At 40.6% G+C, this 25,275-nt stretch overlaps 1 protein-coding gene across 4 annotated transcripts; it reads left to right on the top strand.

Annotated features, from left to right (window-relative positions):
- Nucleotides 1-711: 711 nt before the first annotated feature.
- PRKG2 (protein kinase cGMP-dependent 2) lies at nt 712-25,244 on the top strand. Of its 4 annotated transcripts, XM_038136470.1 has the most exons (19): nt 712-829; nt 3,175-3,681; nt 6,415-6,581; nt 8,168-8,281; nt 10,963-11,068; nt 12,300-12,363; nt 12,982-13,059; nt 14,076-14,170; nt 14,900-14,968; nt 15,739-15,837; nt 16,782-16,932; nt 18,196-18,332; nt 18,492-18,581; nt 18,761-18,902; nt 19,684-19,847; nt 20,475-20,597; nt 21,516-21,578; nt 22,434-22,500; nt 23,357-25,244. In XM_038136470.1, the coding sequence occupies exons 2-19, from the start codon at nt 3,188-3,190 to the stop codon at nt 23,450-23,452; spliced, it is 2,319 nt and encodes a 772-aa protein (XP_037992398.1). In that variant the 5' UTR covers nt 712-829; nt 3,175-3,187; the 3' UTR covers nt 23,453-25,244. The 4 variants fall into 4 exon arrangements, with proteins under 4 accessions (XP_037992398.1, XP_037992399.1, XP_037992400.1 ...); XM_038136471.1 differs by lacking the exon at nt 22,434-22,500; XM_038136472.1 differs by lacking the exons at nt 712-829; nt 3,175-3,681; nt 6,415-6,581; ... (5 more) ...; nt 14,900-14,968; nt 16,782-16,932.
- The last annotated feature ends 31 nt before the right edge of the window (nt 25,245-25,275 follow it).

Here is a 25,275-nt window from a genome sequence, read left to right on the forward strand (position 1 = left end):
AGACTGTAGAACACTGAGGTCTGTTGGAACCAAAGGAAGATTTATAAGTAGGCAGTCCCAAAAGGAGAGGGCAATTGTAGAGAAGAAAATTGGAGAGCCAGTGTCCTAGAGGCCACAGGTTGGTGTTAGACAAAGTCTTCTTGACAGCGTCCCTAGGAGAGGTATGCATGCACCTCTTTGCCTGTTGTAAAATCCTTTCATCCCTGGTTTGTCAGGCTGTTTGGGTGAATTGATTCAGATGTTCTGAATTGACATAAAGATATGTGCTAGGAGAGAACAGCCCTTGTGAAACGCTGTACTCTACCAAGAGTCAATGCCAAACATAAGCAATGCTCCATTCCGGGGCGAGCCTTAGTCAAGATATATCCTATGACATGGGCAAGCTCCTGGCAGGCTGTGCGGTGCTGTTTGAGGGTCAGTTTGAGACAACAAGGGCTGCAGGATCTCTGCAGCTGCGTGCCCACACGCAGAGCAGCAGAAAGCAAACAGGACCAACACCTGTCGACCTGAGCTGGGCCCTGCAAATACCTCTGTGCCAGGTGGGGTGCGTTGAGGAGCCCGGCTCGTCCCTGCCGAGCCCGGCCCGGGCACCCCCGGCCCCGCATCGCTGCCGCCCCGGGCGGGGGACAGCCCGGCGCCCCGCAGCCCCCGCACGGCCGAGGGAGGGACCGAGGGAGGGACGGGCCGGCACCGCCGCCCCCCTCCCGCCCCGCCGCATCCTCGGCCGCCCGTGACGGGAGCGGGAGCGGGTTCGTGCCCAGCCCGGCTCCGCGGGGAGCAGCGCTCCGTCCCCGCCGCCGCCAGCCCGCCCTGGCTCCCGGGCACGCAGGTGAGGGCAGCCCGCGGCTGGGGGCGGGCGGGGGCCGGGGGAGGCCGGGGCCGGGGGAGCCGCGGCCTCCCGGGGCGGTGCGGGGTTCCGGAGGGGCGAGGGTGCTGGCCCGGCGGTGCTGGCACCCCGCGGGCCTGCGGCGGACCCGGGTTCGGCTGGTGCTGGATGCCGGGAGCATCCCCTGAGCATCCCCCGGGCATCCCCTGAGCATTCCCCGAGCATCCCCCGAGCATCCCGCGCCGGGAGCGGACACCTCAGTCTCTCCCGGGTGGGTTTTGGGTCTCTCCGGTGCCTGTCCCCGTCTGTCCAGTGACCTCGAAGGAGCGTGTGAGGTGCTCTGCAGGCAAACACAGCTCAATGAATGCTCTGTTGCGCCTTTTGTCTCCTGAGCTGTGGGTAAGGCTGGTCAGACCTCGGAGGAGCAAGGCTTTAAGTTTTCTGCTAGAATTGGCTAGTGTAATGCTGAATTACCAAAATCACCTTTCAGTCTTTTATTGATTCCTGTCACACACATGAGTTTCCTACATAAGCGGCCAGTTAAGGGCACGATGTGGAAACAGAGATCTGTCAGATCTGGCTGCCTGTTCCATTGTCCACTGATAATTAACTGTGCATATATAATGGGAAGACAGAAGCTGCTAACATTGTCACTTCAGTGAGGCTGATAGATTATGAACCTCAAACATCACAAAGTAAACCTGTTCTATTTCTGGGTACAATCCAAACAGTGGGTTTTTCTGTGCCTTGGGACAGTCACTCTGCCATACATAATTTTAAAGTGTGTGGGATAGCCTTTATTTGAAATGCAGTGACTGCCGCTGCTTTTAGTAGCAGGGGCTGCTACAGTGTGATGATGTTTCCCATAATCTCCTCTCTATATTGTAACTTTTGGTTTATGTTGATTGTTGTTTGGGGTTGTTTTTAAATATGGTTGCATGCTGAGCTAAGATCTCTTGTTAGACCATGCACAGTGACACACAGGTCCCTCTTCAGAGTTATTTGTTTCGGTACCCTGATGTGCAATTTGTTTAAATTTCCTGTGCCGTACAGATTTGCCTTCATTTCTGACATTCTGAGGTACCCCTGTTAATAGGCAAAAGCTCCAGCTGTCAAAATGCATCTGTGAAATTGGCACAAATGAAAAATGTTATTCAAAGTCACAATAAGCAAGACAGAGCTGAGAAGAAAGACTATGTTAAAGAAAACTAGATTTGGAATGTGGGGTACCTTGTCAGCTGTTTCAGTTCTGACCCATGGAAGTCTGTAAACCAGAACAGAACTGTGCATCTGTTAAAAATATAGTTATACTAACAAGTAAAAGCAAATTGCTGGGGCTTGTCATCTGATGAACGTACCTTGTTAAGGGCCACGCTCTTATCCTGTTCTAATGAAATGGGGAAGGAGGTTATCTTAATCCGCATCAGTCAGGGCTCAGCCCAAAAAAAGTGTCCTTCATCCATGGGGCAGACAAACAGCTACTTTGGGCCTGCTGATGCCTGACCACAACAGCAGCATCATCCCTTGCTCCTCCTGAAATGATCCAACGAAACATGCCAAAGATTGTGTCCAAGGAAGAAGGTGGGTCACTTCACTGCAAACCTACTGAAGGCTGCTGGTTTGCAACAAGTGCTTGTTTGAGCCATAGGTGTGCTCTGACAGGACCCCAGGACCATTTTTTTTCCTCATCACTTTTCATGAGTAGCCAATGGAAAGGGGTAATTCCCCATAAAAAGATAATTGTTCCTTGACAGCAGTAGCAGCTGTTACAGCAGTTGTACTAACAAATACAAGCCAGTTTTAGATGAGTAAGTGAGCTGCAGAAATGATGCCAGCTGCCTGTGTGTTAACACGTATACTTACTAATCACATACCCTTTATGCCAGGCAGGTATGTACCCACTGGTTAAATTAGTCTGTCTATTAAATTAAATTAGTCTACACAATAATTATTCCTCAGTGGGGAAGTGACCCAACTTTTATTTTTTGCTTCTAACAATTTTCTTGTTTTAGCAGTCAAACACAAGCTTTTCTCCTTCCTACTGTTTGTTTTGTTTTTGTTAGGTTGAAAGGAGCTTACACATCTCTTCAACTCACAAAAATGAAGTAGCAGCCATGAGATCTTTTGCTTTGTTTCTACCATCCCCTCCCTGCCTCTTCTCCTTGCCCTTTACTCTGCTGACTTGCAGGACTGGAGAGGATGAAAGCAATCAGCTGTGTTTACTACAGTTGCATATGGCAAATTCAGCTGCCAGCTAATTACTAAATTCACTGCTCAACATTCCATGACTTAATTTTATTTTTTTCTTTGGGAATGAAATAAAACTGCAGATCTATTTTCCCACCTAGGTCTCTGGACAAAATGGGGAACGGATTAGTGAAACCCAAGCACCTGAGGCAGCCGAATAGGCACGTGGCAAACCTTGCTATTGGCTGTGCTGCCAGCCACAAGTTTCTGATGGACCCATGCCTAGGCATCAATGTGATCAATGGGCCAGCTGATGTCCTCTGCAGCAAGGTACTTGAACTGGAAAAAGAGCTGAAGAGAAAAGATCAGCAGTTGCAAGAGTGTCGAAGCCATGTTGCTGAGCTTCAGGAACAGCTGGCCATGCAGACCAAGGTCATAGCAGAACTCACCAAGGAGCTTCAGAGCAAGTGCATACAGTTGAACAAGCTGCAGGATGTTGTTAGCACTCAAGGAGAGCACTCTCTTCAGCCTTCTCCATTTAAAGTCTCTGCTGATAGGAGGAGAGGAGCCAAGGAAGGTGTATCTGCAGAGCCAACAACAGGACTCTGTGATTTGAGTAGGCAAACTATGTTTTCCCTTGAAAAAGCAACAGTCCGAAAGGATTCCAGGTGAGCTTGTTTCAGAGGGCTTCTCTGTTTGTGTTACAAGGTTATTGCTTATATCATAATTGTATCCTCTCCTCATGATAAATCAGGATTAAAGCACTCATCTTTTTCATGTAGGCTTTGCAGCTGTGATAGACTAGTTGAGTTTGTGGGTAGCTTTAACCAAGAATCACCTGTGTCCCACAGACTTCAGATGAAGAGTGGTGGGCAGCCTCTGTATTTCAGATGAGAATCTTACAGGTTTTTGGGGATTTATCTTTATTACCAGCTTCCTCCTTCACTCCAGCTTCTAACAATCATGGTGTAGGAACTGAATCTCACTTGTTCCTCTTTGAATCCAATTACACTTTCTAGACTCTGACAGACCCAGAAACCTCTGTGGTCAGAGCTGACCTTGCAGAGAGAAATATCAGACTGGTATCCTTAAGCATAACTTAGACCCTCTTTTACCTTGCAGTGTAGACATAACCTGAGAGTCTGTTTAACATGGTGGTAGCCAGACTCTACCTGGACTTCAGCCAGTGGCTTTAGTGCCTTCAGATTTGTGGGGACCTTTATTATTCATGGCATATCTGAGTCTTTACCATAGTAGACCTGAGAGTTATGAGGCATGTTTTCTCATCCATCATGTCCAGCACTGCACCTTAGAGGGTGCCTCATGAATCAGAAAGGCTGCCTGAGTCACCACAAAGAGCTGAGAACTTTAGCTAGCAGTGTTTTTCCAGAGTAAGGGAACTGCATTAATATTTTATCAGTAGCACCTGGGTAGCTTAAATCATAGTTTTAAGAGTGTTATGTTTGTAACCTGTCTTCTCCTTGGCACGATCCTTGTACTGCAGTCCACCACACGCTTTTCTAGGGTGCCTTCAGAGACAGAATTGTAACGGCAGCGAGGAGTAAAGCCAGGAGAAGAGGCATGGATTAACAAAGTGCTGCAGCCAGAACCAAAGCAAGTATTGCAGCTTAAGCAATCCAAACGAAAGGTGCAACATTTTTTGATGTCGTAGTGGTCAAAGTATTATTTGATCTTCCAAATATTTTGGAAGCAAACCCATACCAAAAAAAGCACCACAAAGCTATAGTGCTGTGCATTGCTATGCCTCTAAGTTAGATAAGCCTGTGATACACATGCACTTGAGACCCCATCACCTTGCTGTTGAGACAGCCAAATGATGAAAGGCACAAACATTTGTTTTCCTTACTTGGCCTGTAAATACTGTTGTAGGTCAAGTTCAGGCAGTTCAGACACATAAGGACAAAGTGTAACCTTCACTGTCTGCAGAATTCTGTGTGCTATAATTAGCAAATACTGACCCATTAGCCTGACAGTGTCTGTAGTGGTGTTTGGAGTTGCTGCTACCAGTAGCTGCCTCCCCTTTACAGAGAAAGGACTTAATGCAGCCTCACCACTGTGTAAGGTAACTTTACAGTGCTCCTTGTGAAAGCACCTGCTTCAGAAGGAGGGGAAGCTCCATGCTTCTTGAATTTGCATTGTTCCAGAGTGTCACCAATCCCCTTTAGAAATACTTGTAGAACAAATGGCACAATTTGATGTTTTTCATATGGCAGGAGTTTGAGTGCCGTACTTTTGTTTGGAGTATCTCAGCATGGATGATTTTAATGAAAGTTTAGAAGCATAGCCTCCTCTTCCATAGTTCTGGAAGCTTTTGTGCTCATTTCACATATCAGGTTATATGCAATTACTGTATTTTATTGTGGTATTGTACACATGATGCAGGCCAGGATGAATCAAATTAGCAAGGTTGGTTTTAGATGAAAACTAAGTTAGAGCTTATATTCCAATAACCCTATTGCTTTCAGCAGAAGGTAAGTTATGATTCCTATTTCTAAACACAATCCTCACCATAGCTACTTGGTCTTATTTTCCTTCATCATCTCATCACCTTTACTTACTTTCAGTCATTACATGACTAGTAACAATGTAAGTGTATTTACGTGCCCTAGGTTTTTTCATTCCTGGATTGTCCTCAGGAGATTTTTCCCACATAACCTAGTTTTGATGACAACCTCCCATCGCTTTATGAATACAAACAAGAGGAAGCCTTAAATGCCCCTGAAATCTGTCAGGGTTTTGACTTTGTCAACATTAGGAGCATGGGGACTCGAAGGCAGAATTTATCTTTCACTTCAGCAGTAAAAGAAAACTATCAGCAGGGCCATAGAAGCCCCATCAGTGCAGAAGTTGTTTAATTGCCCTCATTTGTGGTGTGGACTTGAGGCACTGCTTTATAGGATGCCCTTGAGCCAGAGCATACTCAAATCAATCAGAACCCATAGATTTGTTATGGCCTGCTTTGTTTTGGCTGGCTAGCCCTTATCCACAGATTCATCCATTGTTTCTTTTTCCATGTTTTCTCCTTCTTAAAATCCAACCACTGGGGTCTGCCAACAGCAGCTCAAACACAGACAGCTCTTGACTTTACAAGTCACCCATCTGTATGCATTTACTGCAATGGGAAATGATGCGGAGACTGTGTGAGGGAGCAGTGAGAACAAGATTGTTCAGTGGGATTGTTCCACCAGGTAACTACAGCACCAACAATTCCCTCACTAACCAGGCCACCATCCCACAAGGTCTAAACAAGGCAGGCAGAGCAGTGTGTTAGAAATGAGAGGAACCCTCTGGAGAGGAATGAATGCTTGGTGAATAAATAACCCCAGCCATGCTGGGCATTTTAAACTTTGTGGTTTTTTTTTTTTTTCATTTGCAACCAGTGAGAAGAAGCTCATCACAGATGCCCTGAATAAAAACCAGTTCCTGAAGAGACTGGAGCCTCACCAGACACGAGACATGGTGGAATGTATGTATGAGAGGACGTTCCAGCAAGGGAGCTACGTCATCAGACAGGGAGAACCAGGAAATCACATTTTTGTGCTCAAAGGTGAATTTTGCTTACTTGTACGGCACACAAGTGCAAGAAACAGGAAAGGGGTTTGGAAGGTTTTGCAGGAAATCACAGTGAGGGTGTTTGTGCCTCTAAATAATTTGTCCCTGTGGAGGGCAATGCAAGTTTTACCAATGACTTTTATGAAACAGAGTGAAAGCAATAAAAAGCACCTTGAAAACATGAGTCTTGATTGAATGCTTTTTCATGACCTTTTTCATTTCTGAAAGCCCAGAGGCCAGCACTTCTTTTCTGTTGTAGGCGTAGCCAACCCTTTCTTCTCCAGAGGAAGAACGGGTATTATTTAAAATAACAGAAACTGCTTAATGGTGAAGTCACTCCTGAAATAAATTTACTTTTCAACATTCATAAGATATCAGTTTTCTGTGTATGGGAAATTAAAAGATGACATTTGCATTCATTGTTCTCAAAGCTGAGAGGCTGCTTTTTTTAAAAAAAGACTTGCTTGGTTTTTTCTGGGAAAAAAAAAGCTTTAGGATAAGAAGACTTTCCTAAAATAAGGCCAACGAGTCTGAAATCATTTGTGCTGACTGCTACTGTGCCTCAAATTGCTGATCAGCTATAGTTTAACAGCAGGAATTTGCTCCTATCAGCAATAAGGTCTTTCATCATTTCACCATTAAAAAAAAAAAATATATATATATATTTATTTGCATATTTCATCAACTGGAGACCACTAAAAGTCCCAGAGACTCAAATGAATTAGGGCTCATACTATAAGGAGTATGTTCTGTTGAGGTGGGAATATTTAAACAGGAGCAAACTGGTATATGTTGGAAAGCTCATTTTCTGGTTTCATATGGATGCGTTAGTTGGGAAAAAATGATGGTAACTGTGTTAGGAAAACAGAAATGTTACAGGAAAAAGGAGGAGGCAGGATTTGTGACGGTGTAGTCATATTCTTGCAAGAAAAAATGGTAACACTTCGAAAACAGATGAAATATCAGGAAGGAGATGTGCACCTGGACCTTTTCCTGGCACATTAAAATCTTTCTTGAGCAGATGGTGTGGGCCTTGGAGGGAAGAGGGCAGAACTTTCATAATATGTTTAAGGGAAGGTTTTTCGGGGCCATAAACTGTGAAGAGGTTCAGACTTCCTTTAAATTTTACTAGTAAAGCTCAAGAACAACTTCTTGAATGCAGATTTAATGTGCTTTTAATTTTTCTGCCCTCTCCTTTGCATTCTGCATATATATACTCATACATCCATATGAAGAGATAAACCATGAGTAATTTCTCCTGTGGTCATTATTTTGAGACTTCTTTCTTTACACCACACTAGAGTATCTGAACCACAAGTGAGTGGCTTGTTGCAGCAAAGATTTATCCATAAGGATTTAGAATGGCCCCCTTTCTACAGAACACATCTGTAGATTAACAGTATATTTTAAAAAATAAATCTTTATGGGTTTGTACATGTGTTTCAAAGCACTTTTAGCATTTTTGCTCCCATTCCTGTGTTCCAGGGAGTGGCAAAGTCAGAAATATATTGATTTGTTTTCCATTGACTCTGTGCAGCTGATAACAGGTTTAATAGCTATTATCCTGATGATTTTTGACAGAGGGCAGTCTGGAAGTCTTTCAGCAGAATAAACTTCTCTCCTCCATACCTGTGTGGACAGCATTTGGTGAACTGGCCATTTTATACAACTGCACACGGACAGCTTCTGTGAAAGGTACCTGAGGTTAAATACAGCAACCTTGCTCAAAATGAAAACTGTGGATTTTTGTTATACTCAGATTTCCTTTGAAGTTTTCATTTAATAGATATTTGCATGTCTCAGTTATCTACAGTAAACTCACATATTTCTTCCTTGAGTTCTTTCTTCTTGGGAACTCAAATACTAGGCCATGAATGTCATTGTATCTCTGGCATAACTCTTGATAAACAATTAGGCACCTCCAAATTGTGCTGGTTAGCCTGGTCTGTAGCATACTAACAACTAGGGCAGGATTGTGTTTTAATTGTGGATGCTTTAGTAGAGGTGGTGGTCTCTGGCTCTTATGTTCTTGTGTCTAATGCAGTGCCGAGGATGAAATTGCAGTGAATTCGAAAGCATATGAGAACCATGGTGGTTTTAGCAGAGTGGGTACAATTCTAATTTAATTTAAAATATGCAGGAATTAGTTGCTTTTGCCCTTCTTTTAGTTCTGTATCATCATTATGTTACTGAGTCTTGCCTAGAGCCATTCACAGATGGCAGTTTGGGGTCTGACCAGGATGGAGTGGCTAAGTGTTGCTGTGACACAAATATTCCTCTTCCTGCATAAGACTGGGTGTACATCCATTAAATACCCCCCAGTTCCCTTTGCAACATGCCATAATTGCTCTGTGACAAGCAAGTAAGTGACTAAATATGGTTAAGTTCATAATTTTTCCACTCTCCACCATTTCATAAATAATATTTTTGTTTGAAGACTAATTTCTGTTCTTGCCTAAATCTGCAGGGACTTTGTGCTACCAGTAAGTATGAAGAGTTCATGTTGACTTGGAAAGGAGCAAACAGAATAAAACAAGTTGTTTGCTGTAAAAGCTTTTGGTCTTTCTTCCTGCACCCAGTTTAGGCACTTAATCATTGCTGGCTTTGCAGATGGAAGTTATTATATGTAATCTGTTTTTGTTGCTGCCTGATAAACAGAACAGCATCAGTAATGTGATTATTTTTCTTACTAACATGCTGTTCTAATTGAATATGTTCCCTATTTTTCTTTTTTGCCTGCTGTACAGTATTAGCAGTATAAAGTAGTGTTTCTGCATAATAAGATGTCAAGCTGCTTTAGGCCTTTGCTAGCATTAATTGGTTTTGAGGTAGGACAAGAATTGTCCAATTATGGACAAGAAAAGTTATTTGAATACTTGCAAACGCTGCAGAAATCCACCCCTCCCCAATAGCTTTCTTGTGATCCTTGTGGAGGCAGAGCAGTACAATGCCATAACTGAGCAAAAATAGTGAACACACATGTGAAACCCTTTCCTGATGCTGGATCTCCTGATGCCCTTTGCCTGCAGTCTGTGAAAACTCACAAGTGAAGGTTTTCACCTAAGCAGCATCTCAGTGGCTGCTGCTGCTCAGCAGCATCTTCACGGGCAGTAGCTGTATTTGAAATTGGCAATGTGATTTACCCCAATGTTTCTGAATTTCTCTCTTTTTTTAATCTCATCTTTGAGATTGCAGGCATTTTTCTAATTCTATAACCACTTCATTTAGTTAAGGTGCAAGATACAGGAAATACCAGTTTCCAATAGGCTGGAGAGTTGCCATGTTTTCTTCGTGCAAAATGAACTGAAAGATGTTATCTGGGAGAGAAATAAAACCAAAGGAACACCTTTGTTCTCCCATCCAGCAGCCAAAGATATTTTTTTATCTATTTTGATAGATGGCAGAGCATATGTGTATATTGTGTGCCATGAGAAATGACTGTGCTTCATTTTAAACCTGACATTTTTGTTCCCTGAAAAAAATGGTTCCATGTTGATGATAAACAGAGGAAATAAATTGTTCCAATTTTTTCTGTAAATTTTATCTCACAGAAAACACAGTTTTGTTCTTTCTTAGGGCAGAAGGAAAACTGCTGAATATGGTGTAGCATCTTTTAAAGAAGAGATTAAATTTAATAGAATCACTTTTTGCTTAAAAAAATAAGAACTGTTCTCTTGTGTCAATGATTGCACTCAGAGGCTGCTTAATGGTTTGCATTTGATGGTGAATCCTGTGCCTGCTTGCCATATTAATAGTTTGATTATCTTTTGAAAATGAGTCATTAATATTTTGATTACTCTTTATTCCTTTATATAATGGATAGTTTGGAGGAAAAGCGTGTGAGGATCACAGGATTAAATAAAATTAAATTTATTTCTTGACTTCTGTTTTTTCTATCTTAGTGTAAATAATTTGCATACAATCTGAATTTGCATATAATCTGAATTAGAGTTTGATCCAGGGCACAGTATTTAACGACATAGATTTTGGAAAACCGACCACGTTCTTGTTTCTTTCAAATCAGCTTCTTTGCATTTTACAGCTTTTGAGTGCAGAGACTGTGATTAGGGTAGAATTTCCCAAGTGTTGAGCCCTGTCATTTCCAAGGTTGCTCAGTCTATGGAATTGCATGGAAAGCATTCCCTAGAGGAACCATGTGGAAATCTATTCCTTACTTTAGTGAGCATTTTTTAAGTGGGAATTGGATTCTTTTAAAAGTCTGATTACAATAGGTGCTGGATATTTTTAAATTCAGCCTTGGGCCTTGTGAAATAGCTAGTCTGTCTTCTATCATGAGCTAATTCTGTAATATCATCTATCAAATAATTTGGAAACATTGCTGATTTTGTTCTTTTTGTTTGTTTGTTTTCTCAAAGCAATCACTAATGTTAAAACATGGGCACTGGACAGAGAAGTGTTTCAAAATATCATGAGAGTGACAGCACAAACCAGACAAGAGCAATACAGAAACTTCCTTAGAAGGTAAATATGATGAATTTCTATTTTTGATACTGCTTTGTGCTATGTAGTAAGGTGCACAGCAATACTGTGCTTGTCTTGTAAACAGAGAGAAAAAGGTGCTCTTCGTGCAAATACACCCTCAAAAGCCTGAATATTTGGGTTTTTTTCTTTTAAGATTCATAAGAGTTTTTTCCATTTTAATGTTTTTTCTCCTGCATCACACTAGAAAACTTCAATAGGTGCTTGAATGCCTTTAAGTAGTAATATAAATGTATAGGGAACTTACAGGTCTAGAATTTAGAACAATATAATAAATAAAGCTAATTAAATCCTCCAACAAGTGGTTAGTTTTCTGCTGGAGTAGATTAAGGAATATTCCTTATCCTTTGGAGATTTGAATATGAGATCTGCATGTTTCTCAATTTATGAACTAATTTCAACATAAATTACTAGGAAATCTGCAGAGCAGAATAATTCTCTCCTACAGGGAACACTGAGAGTGGTGCCATGCTTCTCCTTAGGAAGATGGGGAAATTAGAGGTTCCAAACCACAGTTAGCTGATGTAATGTTCTGTCTTTTTAACACAGAATGACCATTCTGTTGTGCCTTCAAATCAGGATGCCAAGCCTGGCCATGCATAGAATGTCTTGTGTATTTTCACACCCCTCCCCACCTTTGATTTGTATACACACTTCTTTGCTGAGCCTAAATAGATAGAAATTTCTATAATTTCCTAATTTTTGCAAGTCCAAGTGATCAGGGTGGAAGGTTTTTTCATTCTTACCAGCAAGTTCACAAAGTTTTTACTGTAATTGGATTATCTTTCAATAGCTGTCCAAAGAGTACTGAAGTTTTTACCTTTGATTTTGCAGTCTCTGCAATGCACTTGCAAATATATTCTTGAATTGCTGTTGTGTCTTGGGTTTGTAATTGCTGGATTCTTTTGAAAACAATCCTTATGCCCACTAAAGTCTTTCCTCTCCTGAAAAATAAAGTTGATTTACAAACTGACCAATGTTTGCCGCATTTCTAAGTTGTGCAAGTTTTATCTAAAAGCCAGGATGAGAATGCTTGAACTTTCCAAATTAAGATTTAGTTGTATCCTGTGTTCACCACTATTTTAACTAGTTATAAAATTTGATGTAAAAATTTGATGTAAAAATTGCAGAGATGAGAAGAGATCATAAAAAAATGTTAATGATAACTACTTTGGGTTATGGGGCTTTTTTTTGTTTGTTTATTTTATGTAAGTGTGTCCCTGCTGAAAAACTTACCTGAAGATAAATTAACCAAGATCATGGACTGCCTGGAAGTGGTAAGATATTAAGTTTTTCTAAATAGTATTCAGTGAGCTTCCAAAATAATAAAGGAAAATAAAAAACAACCAAGCTTTTTTAATATGAGAGTGGTTTTGGAGTGATCAGAGCTTAATTCCAGGTTGGCAGAAAATAATAACATTTAGTGACATAGAAGTAAGTTATATTTTTGGCATCAAAGGAGTCAAGTAAATAGTTAAGAGGATTTATAATCTATCCTTTATTAAGTTTAAGTACAAAGTTGCTCTCCGGGACTCTTGGTAATCAAATGTACCTCTTTGTGATGTGGATATGTAATACTTTTGTATTCCTTGGACCACATATGCTGCAAAATGTAAGGGGAAAAGGCATTAGGTCCCCAGCACATGAATCCAGCCAAATATCTGTGTGCTGTAGGGCTGCATTTGCCAGCAGCCTTTGAAGGTAAAGGCTTGATATTTAACCATAGCTGGGATTTTTTTCCAAGTATAGTGGTAACTCTTTATTCTTTTCGCATGGAGGCACGAAGGATAGAGGAAGTTAAACATCAGTGAGATATCCACATGTGTTAAGAACTCTACATAGTAACCTTTCAAGGATTTATTGGACAGTATTTTCTCTTACTTGCCCCCCACCAGGAGTACTATGACAAGGGAGATTATGTTATTCGTGAAGGAGAAGAAGGAAACACCTTCTTTATAATAGCAAAAGGAAAGGTAAGGTATAATAAACCTAGCTTTAAAAAGAACATGTACAAACACTTGTATCTCAAAAGCTACCTTATGAGGCATGGTCTTCAGTAAAAATTGTGCTGAGTGTTTCTGCACATGCTGATAAATTCACAATAACGTGATAAAAGCCTGGAGCAGCATTGCAGAGATTCAGGGAGCCTAATTTATCATTCACAATGAACTCATGTTATACTATTCTAATTACAATGTAATTAAATTGTGTCCTGAAGCCTCTTGACTCTGTGGCACAGATGTAAAGCCAATTTTTTTGTAAATGAGATTTGACCCTACGTCTTCTCCTACGTGGTGCAATATCTGATGGGCAAAACATGGACTTGTGAAAAGTCTAACTAATGGAGTCCCAGGCTTAATGGAGAATGATCTTTGGGGTGTCTCAGAATCCTTTCATTTGTTAGTCCCAGAGGAGCAAGGCAGCAGCCTTTATCCCTCAGCTGGTACCTTGGAGGCTGACACAGGTCTCTAAAGAATTATATCAGGAGAATTTTCCGCAATAAGCTTCCAGTTTCCAAAACATCTCTGTGTCTGTAGATATTCTAGTTTGTTTCTTGCTAACATGGACATCAGCAGAAAGTGCTACTGTGGAAGCAGAGTTTCATGAGGGGAAATGTTAGTTAATGCTTCTGGAGTGTTGCCTAATTGACTGAGAAGACAAAAAGCTCATATGATATCTGCCCACTGTGGGAACTGAAGTATTTTTCAGTCTTTCATTAAAATATGACTAATTCTGCTCTATTTCAAAAAGAATGAGGAGAAAATGTTGAGGGGTTGCCAATAATGAATATGTTCCTTCTTCTGCACAAAAATCAGAGAGGGCTCAGGGAATGTTTGGGTGTAATTTTTGAGAGGAGGGGTAACAATATATATCTGTAACTCTGCAGCATTACTGAGTTTAGACATTTCTGAAATACACAGAATAGAAATAAAATTGTGCAATACTTTAAAATTTTCCCTTACAAAATTTTCGTTCCTGTACTTTGCAGGTGATAGTTACCCAGAGTACTACAGACCACTCACAGCCTCAGGTGATTAAAAACCTACACAAAGGAGATTACTTTGGAGAAAAGGCTCTCATTAGGTTAGTTCACACTATCTGATTCATGATGTGAATTTCAGGATCTCCATTGTCCCATCACTGTATGTCGGATTTCTACAACTCATGGCTGTTTTGAATATATTTCTTTTGATTGTAAAGTCATGAAGGTAGTGACCGAATTTGTGTTAATGTTTTGAGGGGTTGCAGAGAGAGCTTGAAAGTTTACACTGGCATCTACCTTTGCCCCTCTGCATTGTGGCTTATTGTTAATACTTCAGTAAAAACTGTGGTGAGAACTTGTTCCAGGTTGTAATTGCCAGAATGGATAAGGTCCATCGTGAGTGGAATGAGCTCTTGTTTCCATTGCCCATAGCAGTAAGAAACAGAGTCACACAGTACATATTTACATGTATGATTGAGGAGGGAATCGCTCGGGTTTGGGAATGTTTTATATCCAGGATCACTTTAGGAATAAGTAGTAAATCCTGATGTAGTGATAATTATATCTCACCCTAACTTCTTGGAAGCTTGCTAAAGGATGTCATGATCCAAACCCTATAAAAACTGGAAAAAATACCGTGCTAGACCATAATAATGACTAGTAAAAGGCTAAATTTTGTATTTGGTTCAGCAGCATTAATCCAGGTACAGGCTGCAGAGGCTTTTGAGGAGTTTCACCCAGAGCAGCTGTGACCCTCCATGGGTGCAGTGTGAGGTACTTTGGGGATTTTGATATGCTTCTGAATTCTCCTAATGCATTTCAATTCTCAGTGACGACGTCAGATCAGCAAACGTTATTGCAGATGAGTACAACGTGGAGTGCCTCGTTATAGACAGAGAGTAAGTACATTACACCTTCATAAAAGATTTGCATCCTCTTTCAGGAGGTTAACATGACTTTCAGTGGGTTCATGTGACTTCACTGTAGGCAAAACCACCATGTTTCCTTAAAGGAATCCTGAATGAGTGGTTGTGCTTTAGGAATACTAATGAAGAGAGGCTGACAGCAGGTGCTGGAACACAGAAGCTTAAGAGTAGTTCAGAGGTACTCTTTTCTTTCTCTCCTTGTAGTGGTGATGTTTATCCTCATCTCCTGGGTAAGAGGTTCCTAAGGCCTGTTCTTGTCTGTGAGGCCCAATGCAAAGAGAGCATTCAGTAACTCTGCCTTCTGTCACCAGAGTCCCTGCTCCATTACATGATGGGTCCACATTATTCTTTATTTTCCTTTAGTTACTGATGTATTTGAAGGTGCCTTTCTTCTTGTCCTTGACATCCTTGGCCAAATTAATTCCAGGTGGGCCTCAGCCTTTCCCTGTCTCATTTATATTTCCCCTGACAACCTCTCTATATTGTTCCAAGTAGCCTGACCCAGCTTCCACCTCCTGTGTGTTTTCCATCTCCCGTGTGTTTTCCACCTCCTGTGTGTTTTCCACTTAAGCCTGATTAATTACAGGAATTCTTTATTTCTCCACACAGGTCTCTTGCCCCCTTTGCCAGATTTCCTTATCATGTCTTGAGCCTGGAGGAAGTGATCCTTGAGTATCCACCAACTCCTACTGGGTCATGACTCAAATGTTCAGCAGTTTATGATGTTTCCTTTGTGGTTTTAGGACATTTAATCAAACGGTTGGAACTTATGAGGAGCTGCAAACTTACCTGGAAGGTTATGTGGCCAATCTGGCCCAGGCTGATGAAAAGCGACATGCAAAGTAAGTCAGACCATGTTTGTTACACCTGTAGTAGGTAATCATAAAAAAAGAGTCATCGATACCTAAGTAAAATCATGGATGGTAGTTAAAGGGGGTGGACCCCTACAAATGACAGCAATCACTGTAATAAAATGGTCTGGCTATGCTTATGGAGCCCAACAAACTTTTTCTGATACAAAAGTTTCATAGACTCTCAGGGTGTTGACTTCCAAACAAGAATTCATTCTATTCCCGGAAAACTGAGCACAGAAAAGAAAAAAAAAAAAGATGTTGTGCTCAAATAGATTTTGCATTTTGATGATAAATTCTTTGACTGGTAAAAACTCCTGAAGGCCAACTTTAACTCCAGGTTGAGTTAAGGAAACTGTATTACTGTGCAAAAGATTAAGTGCCATTTCAAAGAGAAAGAAGCAGACATAAAGAAACAGTTTATTTTTAATGTTTCAGTGTAGCACTGATGGTATTGATGTCTGCTCTTAGCTGTGAGCCACACTTTTAGTTTATGTACCTTTGGTTTCAGTCTGAGCACTGCTGGAAGGTTAGCAGAGTGTGTTTTTCCTCTGTTTAGAAATATATCTGCACTCTTGTTTCTGATAATTCTACTGGAACTGGTACACAGTCCTTCAAGCGTTGCTTCTGCAGCTTGAACTGCCCAAACTTTTGCAGCTGCCCATATCAGTAGGAATCTCACCAGGGATCAGGTCTTGGTAAAATTACTGTAGATTCTACTCAGTGAATTTCAGTAGCATTTTACTTCTAATTTACTTCCACAGGATTCCATTAAGACTCTGTTAGGAAATTAAAAGGATTTTCTTTCCTTCTCCTTTCTTCCTTCTCCTTTCCCACTTCCCTTTTCCTTCTTTTCCATTTCCTTTCCCTTAAATAGGATCAGTAAAAGTAATGGCAAGGAAAAGCACTAACCTATGTCAATTTTCTTAATGCAGAGGAAGATCCTTCTGTGGACAGTTGACCAAAGAGGTGTCTTTGGAGATGATAGAGCTGAAGGAGAAAGTAGCCCAGTTCCCTCCTTCCCCATTCCAGAATTTAGAAGTTGTCACAACTCTGGGTGTTGGTGGGTTCGGAAGGGTTGAGCTTGTAAGAGAATGTTTTAAAATTATTCCTGTAGCTCTCTGTCTTTGATGATTGATTTAGCCACTGAATAATGGGAAGGATTTTGGTATTCTATGTGCTTGTGCCTCTCAGGCAGAAATAATTCTCCATAAAGCAATGCATAGTTTAAAAAAGCATTTCAGGACTTGGGTGTTTAAAGAAGCAAACCCATTCTTGTGTGCCTCCATCTCCTGCTGTTAAAAGTACCTTCCTGGTCACTAGGCATAGTCATCAGTCTGTGCATGTGGAGTTTACAGACGTGCCTGCCTGCATTATGTCCCCTGAATGGCAGGCCTTTTTCCAGGAATCTGCCGGGACCTGGAGCAATCTGAATGGCACCACATAGTCTGTGCTGGTAGAACTGCTTCTGTAATGCCCCACAGCAGCTCCAGCCAGCATGAGCAATCTCTGAGCTGTGTTCACTGGGAAATTTCCAACAATTTGCAATGGCTCTTTTGAGTCATATTCAATAGCGTGATCAGCTGTGCTTCTGGGATACCAAGAGCTTCATTAGCCCAAAGCCTTAAATTCCACTCGCCTCTGGCTGAGCTGCCAGCATCTGCAAAAACCTGAATGCTTTTTGTGCAGGCTGCTGAAGGTAATGGTAAATTAAAGGAGACTTTGTGCTTTTAGTGAAGTCAATAATCCTTTATAGTAGTTAGACCATCAACTATTCCATTCTGATTCATGCTTCACAAAAAAAATTCCACACTGGAATTCTACTGCAGCATCTGAATACTGAGCTAAAAATTGAATTCTCACACAGCTGTAGAACACAGATATCTGCTTCCTTCATTTCCAAGAGGCCCTGTTTTAGCTTCCATCTTTTTATTGCATATTGGATAATATTTCAGTGTAATGCAAAATAATTTGTAAACATTCTTCCTAAACTGCCTCTCCTTTTTGTTTGTATACTGCTGGTGATTAGAAATCTTAAATTGAAATTGGGACCCACTGCGATATAAACTCACTGTAGTACCTATTCAATCTGCTGCTATTTGGTATATATAAAATGAACAGAGGGAACATTTCACTTTACAAGGGGGACTGGGAAACTAAAACATCTGATGCTTGGCTTAAAATCACACATGACAGTTCTGCAGAAAATCTGGAATTTGTCCCTTGTTGCATCCATCAATTTCAGTCCTGTGCTGTGTTGAAAAAGATGGATATCAATGTATCTACTGAGAACGATTTAGTAAAACATCCTTTCTTTGCCTCATGGGTTTTCATCATATTTATTCACAGGTTAAAGTTAAAAATGAGAACATGGCTTTTGCTATGAAATGCATAAAGAAGAAACACGTAGTGGACACCAAACAGCAAGAGCATATCTATTCTGAGAAGAAAATCCTCGAGCAGATATGTTCTCCATTCGTTGTAAAGTAAGTTGAGCACAAGGTTCCCTTGATTTTGTCCCCCAGCTGACCCCTGAGGCAGCACTATTAGGAATGAGGTTTGGCACACATGAGTTCTGGAGGAAAGACACTGCATGTCTCGTTTTTATTTTGTTTTTCCTAAATTGCTGCTGTTTGTCTCCACAGGCTGTATCGCACATTCAAGGATAACAAATATGTATACATGCTCCTGGAGGCTTGCCTTGGAGGGGAATTGTGGAGCTTGCTGAGAGACAGGTAACAGCAAACTCAGCCTAACCTTGCCCTTTAAAGTCAGCCCCATGTGGCTACTGAGTAGGTTCTCCAGTCAATGAAAAGATGTTTGCTTCAGTTCGGTTAATATTCTGGTTGTTAGATATTATCTGTTTAATAACTGAGGCATTTTCAGAACTTGATTGTGATTATTTTTGTTCCAGAGGCAGCTTTGATGAATTCACCACCAAGTTTTGTGTTGGGTGTGTGACAGAGGCTTTTGACTATCTGCATCAAATAGGAATTATCTACAGAGACCTGAAGCCAGAAAATTTAATTTTGGATGCTGAAGGATATATAAAATTGGTAAGATGTAATCAATTGTAATGTTATCCTTGTGTGCCTGTATCCTGTTTCTTTGCAGGGGGGGATATAAATAGCATGTAATTATAGAACCAGGATCCTGGAGTGTAGTAACTCTTGTGCTTCAGCAGTAAAGAGGGCTTCTCATTGCACAATGAGAAACAAAGCCACTGCAAGCCATGGACAAACTGGGGAATTGCAGCTTCTCAGAGCTCTTGCCACAGTATAAACAGCGAAAGAAAAAATTCTCCCAGCAGTCAATTTTATTGTAAGAACAGAAACCACATTTAGGTGCAGAATTACCTCCCTGTCCAGCCTCATACAATCACAGGTTCAACATTCATAGATTCAATTTACAATCACAGGTTCCCTTTTTCTGTCGAGAGGGAACACAGAAAAGAATTCCTGCCATGCTTTACTGTGACCATGAGAAGAGCAACAAGAATACCCTTCAGGGAGCTTGAAATATCTATTCTGAAGACAATGAGCAACTCACTGCTTTTCAGGGACAGTAAATATCATGTCCTCAAGGAAATCATGGGTTGTTCTCCTCAGAAGGAAAACTATTCAGGAAATTACTTGTGACAATAAATGTATCTGTTTTATAACATTCAGTAACCCAGTGGAATTACCTCTCTCTCCTTCACCATTGCACTGTGTGGTTGTTCTAGCTGTAAACTAGCTATTCTGGGGTCCTTGCAGGAAGTGAGGAAGCAATTAAGACCTTAAGGCTTCCCAGTGCAAAACTCCTCTGCATTATGCAGCATATGTTGATTTTGATCAGGTTGATTTTGGATTTGCAAAGAAGATTGGATCAGGGCAGAAAACCTGGACGTTTTGTGGAACCCCTGAGTATGTTGCCCCTGAAGTCATTCTGAGTAAAGGCCATGACTTCAGCGTGGATTTTTGGTCCCTTGGGATTCTTGTGTATGAACTCCTCACTGGCAGGTAAGTGCCTCCTACTCACAGTTCTTACCTAGTTTGTTTGTTTTTAGAAACCTTTCCAAAGTTATTTTTAGACAACCTTGAAAAATTATACTTATTTATGCAAGTCTTAACCTTCCATCGTTTCAGAAACGTCACAGACCTAGTGGGTTACATATTCTCAGTTCTGGCTTATCCAGGCACAAGCTATAATGGGGAGGTGTAGGGCTCCTGTAGCTGCTGCTGATGTTTCCTGTGAGGAGCAAGTGACAACAGACTGTTCTCTTCCTTGTTAGTGGGTGTTGGGGTGCAGTGGGTTGGGTGAACTGTAAGCAGGGCTCTCTCTTTAGCTCCCTGCACACTCCCATGACAACTCTTTGGGAATGCCAAGTGGCAATACAGAGTGGAAGCTTCTCTGAGTTAGGCTTAAAGGGACACTTGGTCATGCATTTTACCTGGTACCTACAGGAAGCTTCTCAGCTTCAAGCCTTTCTATTATCTTAAACAGGCTGAAAGGGTGAGGGTTGTAAATGTAGGAAGGTGAGCTTTTTTTCCATATTTTTTTCCTATATTCTCAAATATTTGCTGAGGTATTGGCCACATTTGCTCTTGCCAGATGTTCTGTTTAGCAGTGTTGCTTTCTTTTTCTAGCCCACCATTCTCTGGGGCTGATCAAATGATGACATACAATTTGATTCTCAAAGGCATTGAAAAGCTGGATTTTCCTAAGGTAATAACAAGACGACCTGAGGATTTGATCCGCAGACTCTGCAGGTAGGAAGGGCAGTTTGGGGCAAAGCCTGAGTGTAGAGCGATTGAGCTCTTTTAGGACTCAGACTGAGCGTGAATTCCTGACAATCTCATTTGGAATTGTTATGCACGGCATGGTCTGTTCTGATTTAATTCAGTATGCATTGCATGCCCCTGAATGTGTCACACCTCTGAGTCTGCAGAGCCAGCAGAGGCTCTGAGCTTTCTCTGTAGCTGGGAATTTTTTCTGAAACACATCTTTGGGAAAAATTGTTAAGTGGAGGTTGATGAAAGAGCTAAGGAATTTGATTTTCAAATCAAGCACATTGTTAAAAAAATAAAAAGCTTCCAAAATGACTTAGGCATATAGATTCTACAGAAAACGTGGGGCACTTAAAGACTGGCTTAAGTCCTTTAGAAAATGTTCAGAAGGTGGTATGTCAAAAGGGCCAGCCTAACTTAGTGACCTGCACAACCTGTTGTTGGTGACACTGACCTTGGATTCTCAGCTCCTGTGGGATTTCATCCATGGCACTGGGAACAGTACTCAACATTCTTGTGCACCACGACTGGAAGGATCTTTGTGGCTGTAAATTTTCATCTGCCTGCTTTTGTAACTCAGATCTGCTGGCCAGGGAAAAAAAAGGTTGTGCAACTAAAACTCAGCCAGATGATTTCCCTGTGCTGCTTTTCACAGCTGAGTGACACTGTTTTGTCTTTCTAGAAGGTTTCTTCATCCTCAGAAAAAAGGAGCAGTGAGCAACACCTCATTATATCTCCTCATGAGGCCACATGTTTTATGCAGGCTGCATCCCTGTGTAACTGTTAAATGCAAGCAGTTAGGACCTATAAAAGCTCTTTTAAAAATAGGAATATTTTATATATTCTTATCCTTATTCTTTTTTTCTTTTTTCCCCCCCTTTTTTTTTTTTTTTTTTTGAGGCAAAACCCTACAGAAAGATTAGGCAATTTGAGGAATGGAATAAATGACATCAAGAAGCACAGGTAAGCAAAAGAGACTTCCAAGAAGAAAATATGGGGCTTAATTTGAAATATTTTTAATATGTTAGAACCCAGACAGGTAAACTCATCAACATCTCTGTTGCTCTTGAGTATTTTTGCAACTATAGCAAGCAACAATATGAATGTAAATCCTCAGCATGATTATCTAGAAATATTTTTTTACTTGTTTTAGTGCAGGTTGTTGATGTAGGAGTTTAATTCAGTTCTCAGAGAAATTGATGCCAGTTCAGCATCTGCCTCTAAAACCTCCTGACCCGTCAACATTTGAATTTAAGAATGAGTAGTTAAGGGCTCCAGAGCAATAATTTTAGGGTTTTGGTCCTCTTTCTTGTAACAAAGAAGTCTTTGTCACAATGAATTTTTCTAATGCAAGTCTTTCTTCTACTGAAGAAAGTCCTCTGTAAATGAAACATTTTCTGCTTTCTCTTCTTATCTGAGTTATTTCTAAGCCCTACACTCTGTGCTTGGGGAAAGCAGTTCTTCGATTTTTCTGCTCGTCTTCCTCATCTCATGTTGTAAAAAGGGTGGCATTCCAAGGAGACACACAAGCCTCTGCATGGCTGTGTTTCTGCATGTATTAACCTGCCCGTCTGTGCACCTCCTCCATACAGAAGTGCCAAAGTGCCTGGTGGTCCTGAAGCTGCCCCTGCCTCGTGTGGCAAAGACAGTGCTGGAGATTCCTCCTTCTAACTGTGTTGTTACAGGAGCTGGCATGAAAAAAGCTTCTTATAGCCCTTGTTCACATGATTTTTCAGCTCCTTGTGGTATAATGTCAGAAAAGGACCTGTCTTTCTCTTTTGGTCTCTCCCTGTCTGTCTTTCATCTCTTTTTATTCAGGTGGTTGAGTGGTTTTAACTGGGATAGTCTGAAAGTGAGGAAATTAACATCGCCTTTAAAAAGAGAGGTATTGGCTTTGGCTTTCAGTATCATAATGCTTTACTAACACAGCTTGGCTACAAAGGAGAGCTGATGGTGATAGCAAAACTTCCCAAAGATGCATTTGAATTATTACAGTTCAACATTTTTTTGTGAAAATTGAATGAAAGAGAGACAGCAAGCAATACATAACTTACATTCAGTCAAGTAATGGAAATATTATTCTGCCTGTGTATTTTGCATTACATTTTCACCATTACTAGAACAAATGGTGTTTGGTGAGAAACTAATACAAAAAAAGATAACTCCCTTGGTAATGGGCACATTATTAAGATGCACTGTTCATATTACTGTGAAGAGTACAAATTCCTGTGTTCTTGTACTACTGAGTTCCAACACATCCTTGAGTAAGCTCCTGGTTTTAAATGGCCTGTTTGTTTTTGCCCTTAAAATGAAAAAAAGACTAAGGATAAAGCATTTGAAACTCACTTTGATCTTAATTTGAAACAAAAAGTAATTCTGAGGTCTGCTTTGAGTAGCTAACCGATGAGTGTAGATTTGGTCTTAAATAGCATTCAGATTGTACAGTGTGGCCCAGTTTTCTTAGAGAATTAACAGGCCTTTGGATGAAATCAAGGATTTGATATTTGGGAAGTTCTTTCATACGAGAAGGCTAATGCCACTGTACTGTTGTACAATGTAATTACTGGAGGTATTTCTTTTAAAGAATGAGGAATTGCATCCATTGAAAGACATCATCTTTATCATATTAGCCTTTCATTTCCATGTTGGGAGCAATAAAAAAACTTATGCATAATCAATAGAGAACATTTTCAAAAGGTACTTTCTGAAACACCCTTTTGTTTGTGTTTTCAATGTCCTAGTTGTCTGGACCGACTGATTACAGCTACTTTGACAGCTATCCACCTGAAGTGGGAAGCCCTCCAGATGAACTTTCAGGCTGGGACAAGGATTTCTGATCAGTTTTCCTTCTGGCACATTTACAGAGACTCATAGGCATCAGTTCTATCTTGTTTCTTGCTTAAAATGAAGTTACACAAATTACACGGCCCTCCTTGAAGAATAGAAGACAGTACAGAACAAGAACATGTTTGGATAATCCACCAAAATCTGTGCATTTTATAGCAAGGGCATGCATTCAGTCAGCAGATGTAACCTGATTTTTTTTTTTTTTTTATACACAGTGTCTCTATGAACATTTTCCAGATACCACTGATCAGATCTATGGTTTTGCCACTAAAAATATCCCTAGCTAAAATTTTGATATTAACAAGGTTACCAAACATCTTTTTTTTGGGTGGAGAGGATGGGCATCAGAAGCCAACAGTTGTGACAGTTGTCAGGAGCTAAAACTATAGGCACTTCTTTTTCTTTTTTTCTGCTGTGTTTCGCTTTTCCCCCCAAATGTCCTGTATTGCATTGATCCAGAAATGTGTAGAAAAGAGACTTTTACTGAAAGGTTGATTTGATTTAGCTACAGCTAAAAGGGTATCACTGTGTAAGCTGCCTGTCTGTCAGTCTAGTTTTGCACCAGGTTGGATATGTGAGACTGGTCAAATGAAAAGGTGTATGCACAATAGAAGTTGCCTAGAGAATCAGACTGTGGTGTGCATTTCCCTTAATGCTTCAAAGAGCCATGTGCCTTTCTTGAAATGTTTTGCTTTTGTGTAGTGTGAAGATAAAACAGATGGACAAAAAGCTTTTACCTTGCAGGGAAAATTTGCAAATGGATGTTGTGCATTCGTGGCTTATACAGGAAAATTCCGTGTTATGAACCCCAACTGCTGTAGAAGCAGGGATGTTCCCGGGTTTCATGCTGGGTTTATGGGATGGATGCATCTGCAGCCACTGCTTGGATTTATTTCAGCTCCTGCTGAGACCAAGTCCAATCTAAATTTCCGGGCTGAAGCTGCCGCAGCTTTACGGCCTTTCAGACGCTGGATGGAAAACCTCCCAAGCAACTTGTACTGTGTGCTCAGGGTTTAGTTACCCATGGCTGCTGGATGATCTGCCGAGCTGCTGGGAGTGACTTCTCCCACTGGGAAGGGGAAAATGAGGGAGGGAATGCCTCAGGGGCAGTTCCATGGTTTATTACATGGTTATAATTATTTTTCACTGGTGAATGACTATTGCTTTGATGGCAAATCAATTTAAATATTTTGCATAGCCTTCAGCCTGAATGAGGCAATAGAATATTTTCCATTGAATTTAATGAAGGTTGGATGAAGCCCTTGAAAGAAGACACTACATATTTAGCTGGTTTTGTTTCTCTGCCTGTTTGCAAATTATTAGGGAAATTTGCAGCCAGCAAAGCCTGTGCAAAGTGGAATCAGAGAGGGTGGAGCAGAGGCTGTAAGCTGGGACTCTAGAAGGTTGCAACTTAACTTTGTTTAGTAATACCAAAGACTAAATTTTATTTTCAGGATTTAGATGAAGCACTAGACGTTGTGTATTTGTGTTTCTCTGTGCATCTGTCTTTCTCTCATAAATAATTTTATTACAGTCAAAATAATATTGTGCCAAGTTTTATAAAAAAGCTTTTGAATGTATTTTTTCCATTGTATTTATATGTAGTTTCCTTATATATACATATATATAAAATAAGAATGGAGGTATATATATGTTTTTTAAGTGAAAAATTATCTGTATGATAAGTTTAGTGCAGTTAGCATTAAGTCTGTGCAGCTGTGGGCTATATTTCCTTTATAAAATTTAACTTAGCTTGTTTATTTGTGCGCAAATAAAGTAAGCTTACAATGTAATGAGATGAACATTATTTTTT

The sequence above is a fragment of the Motacilla alba genome, chromosome 4 (assembly GCF_015832195.1).
Source record: "Motacilla alba alba isolate MOTALB_02 chromosome 4, Motacilla_alba_V1.0_pri, whole genome shotgun sequence".
In the NCBI taxonomy this organism is placed as follows: Eukaryota; Metazoa; Chordata; class Aves; order Passeriformes; family Motacillidae; genus Motacilla; species Motacilla alba.

What these genes read in the sequence shown, in the direction of transcription:
- PRKG2 (XM_038136470.1), top strand. Translation starts at nt 3,188, where the DNA reads ATGGGGAACGGATTAGTGAAACCCAAGCACCTGAGGCAGCCGAATAGG. An exon ending in GGTTCGGAAGGGTTGAGCTT is followed by an intron (nt 16,933 to 18,195) that starts GTAAGAGAATGT and finishes ATTTATTCACAG; the next exon opens with GTTAAAGTTAAAAATGAGAA. An exon ending in TTGATCCGCAGACTCTGCAG is followed by an intron (nt 20,598 to 21,515) that starts GTAGGAAGGGCA and finishes TTTTTTTTTGAG; the next exon opens with GCAAAACCCTACAGAAAGAT.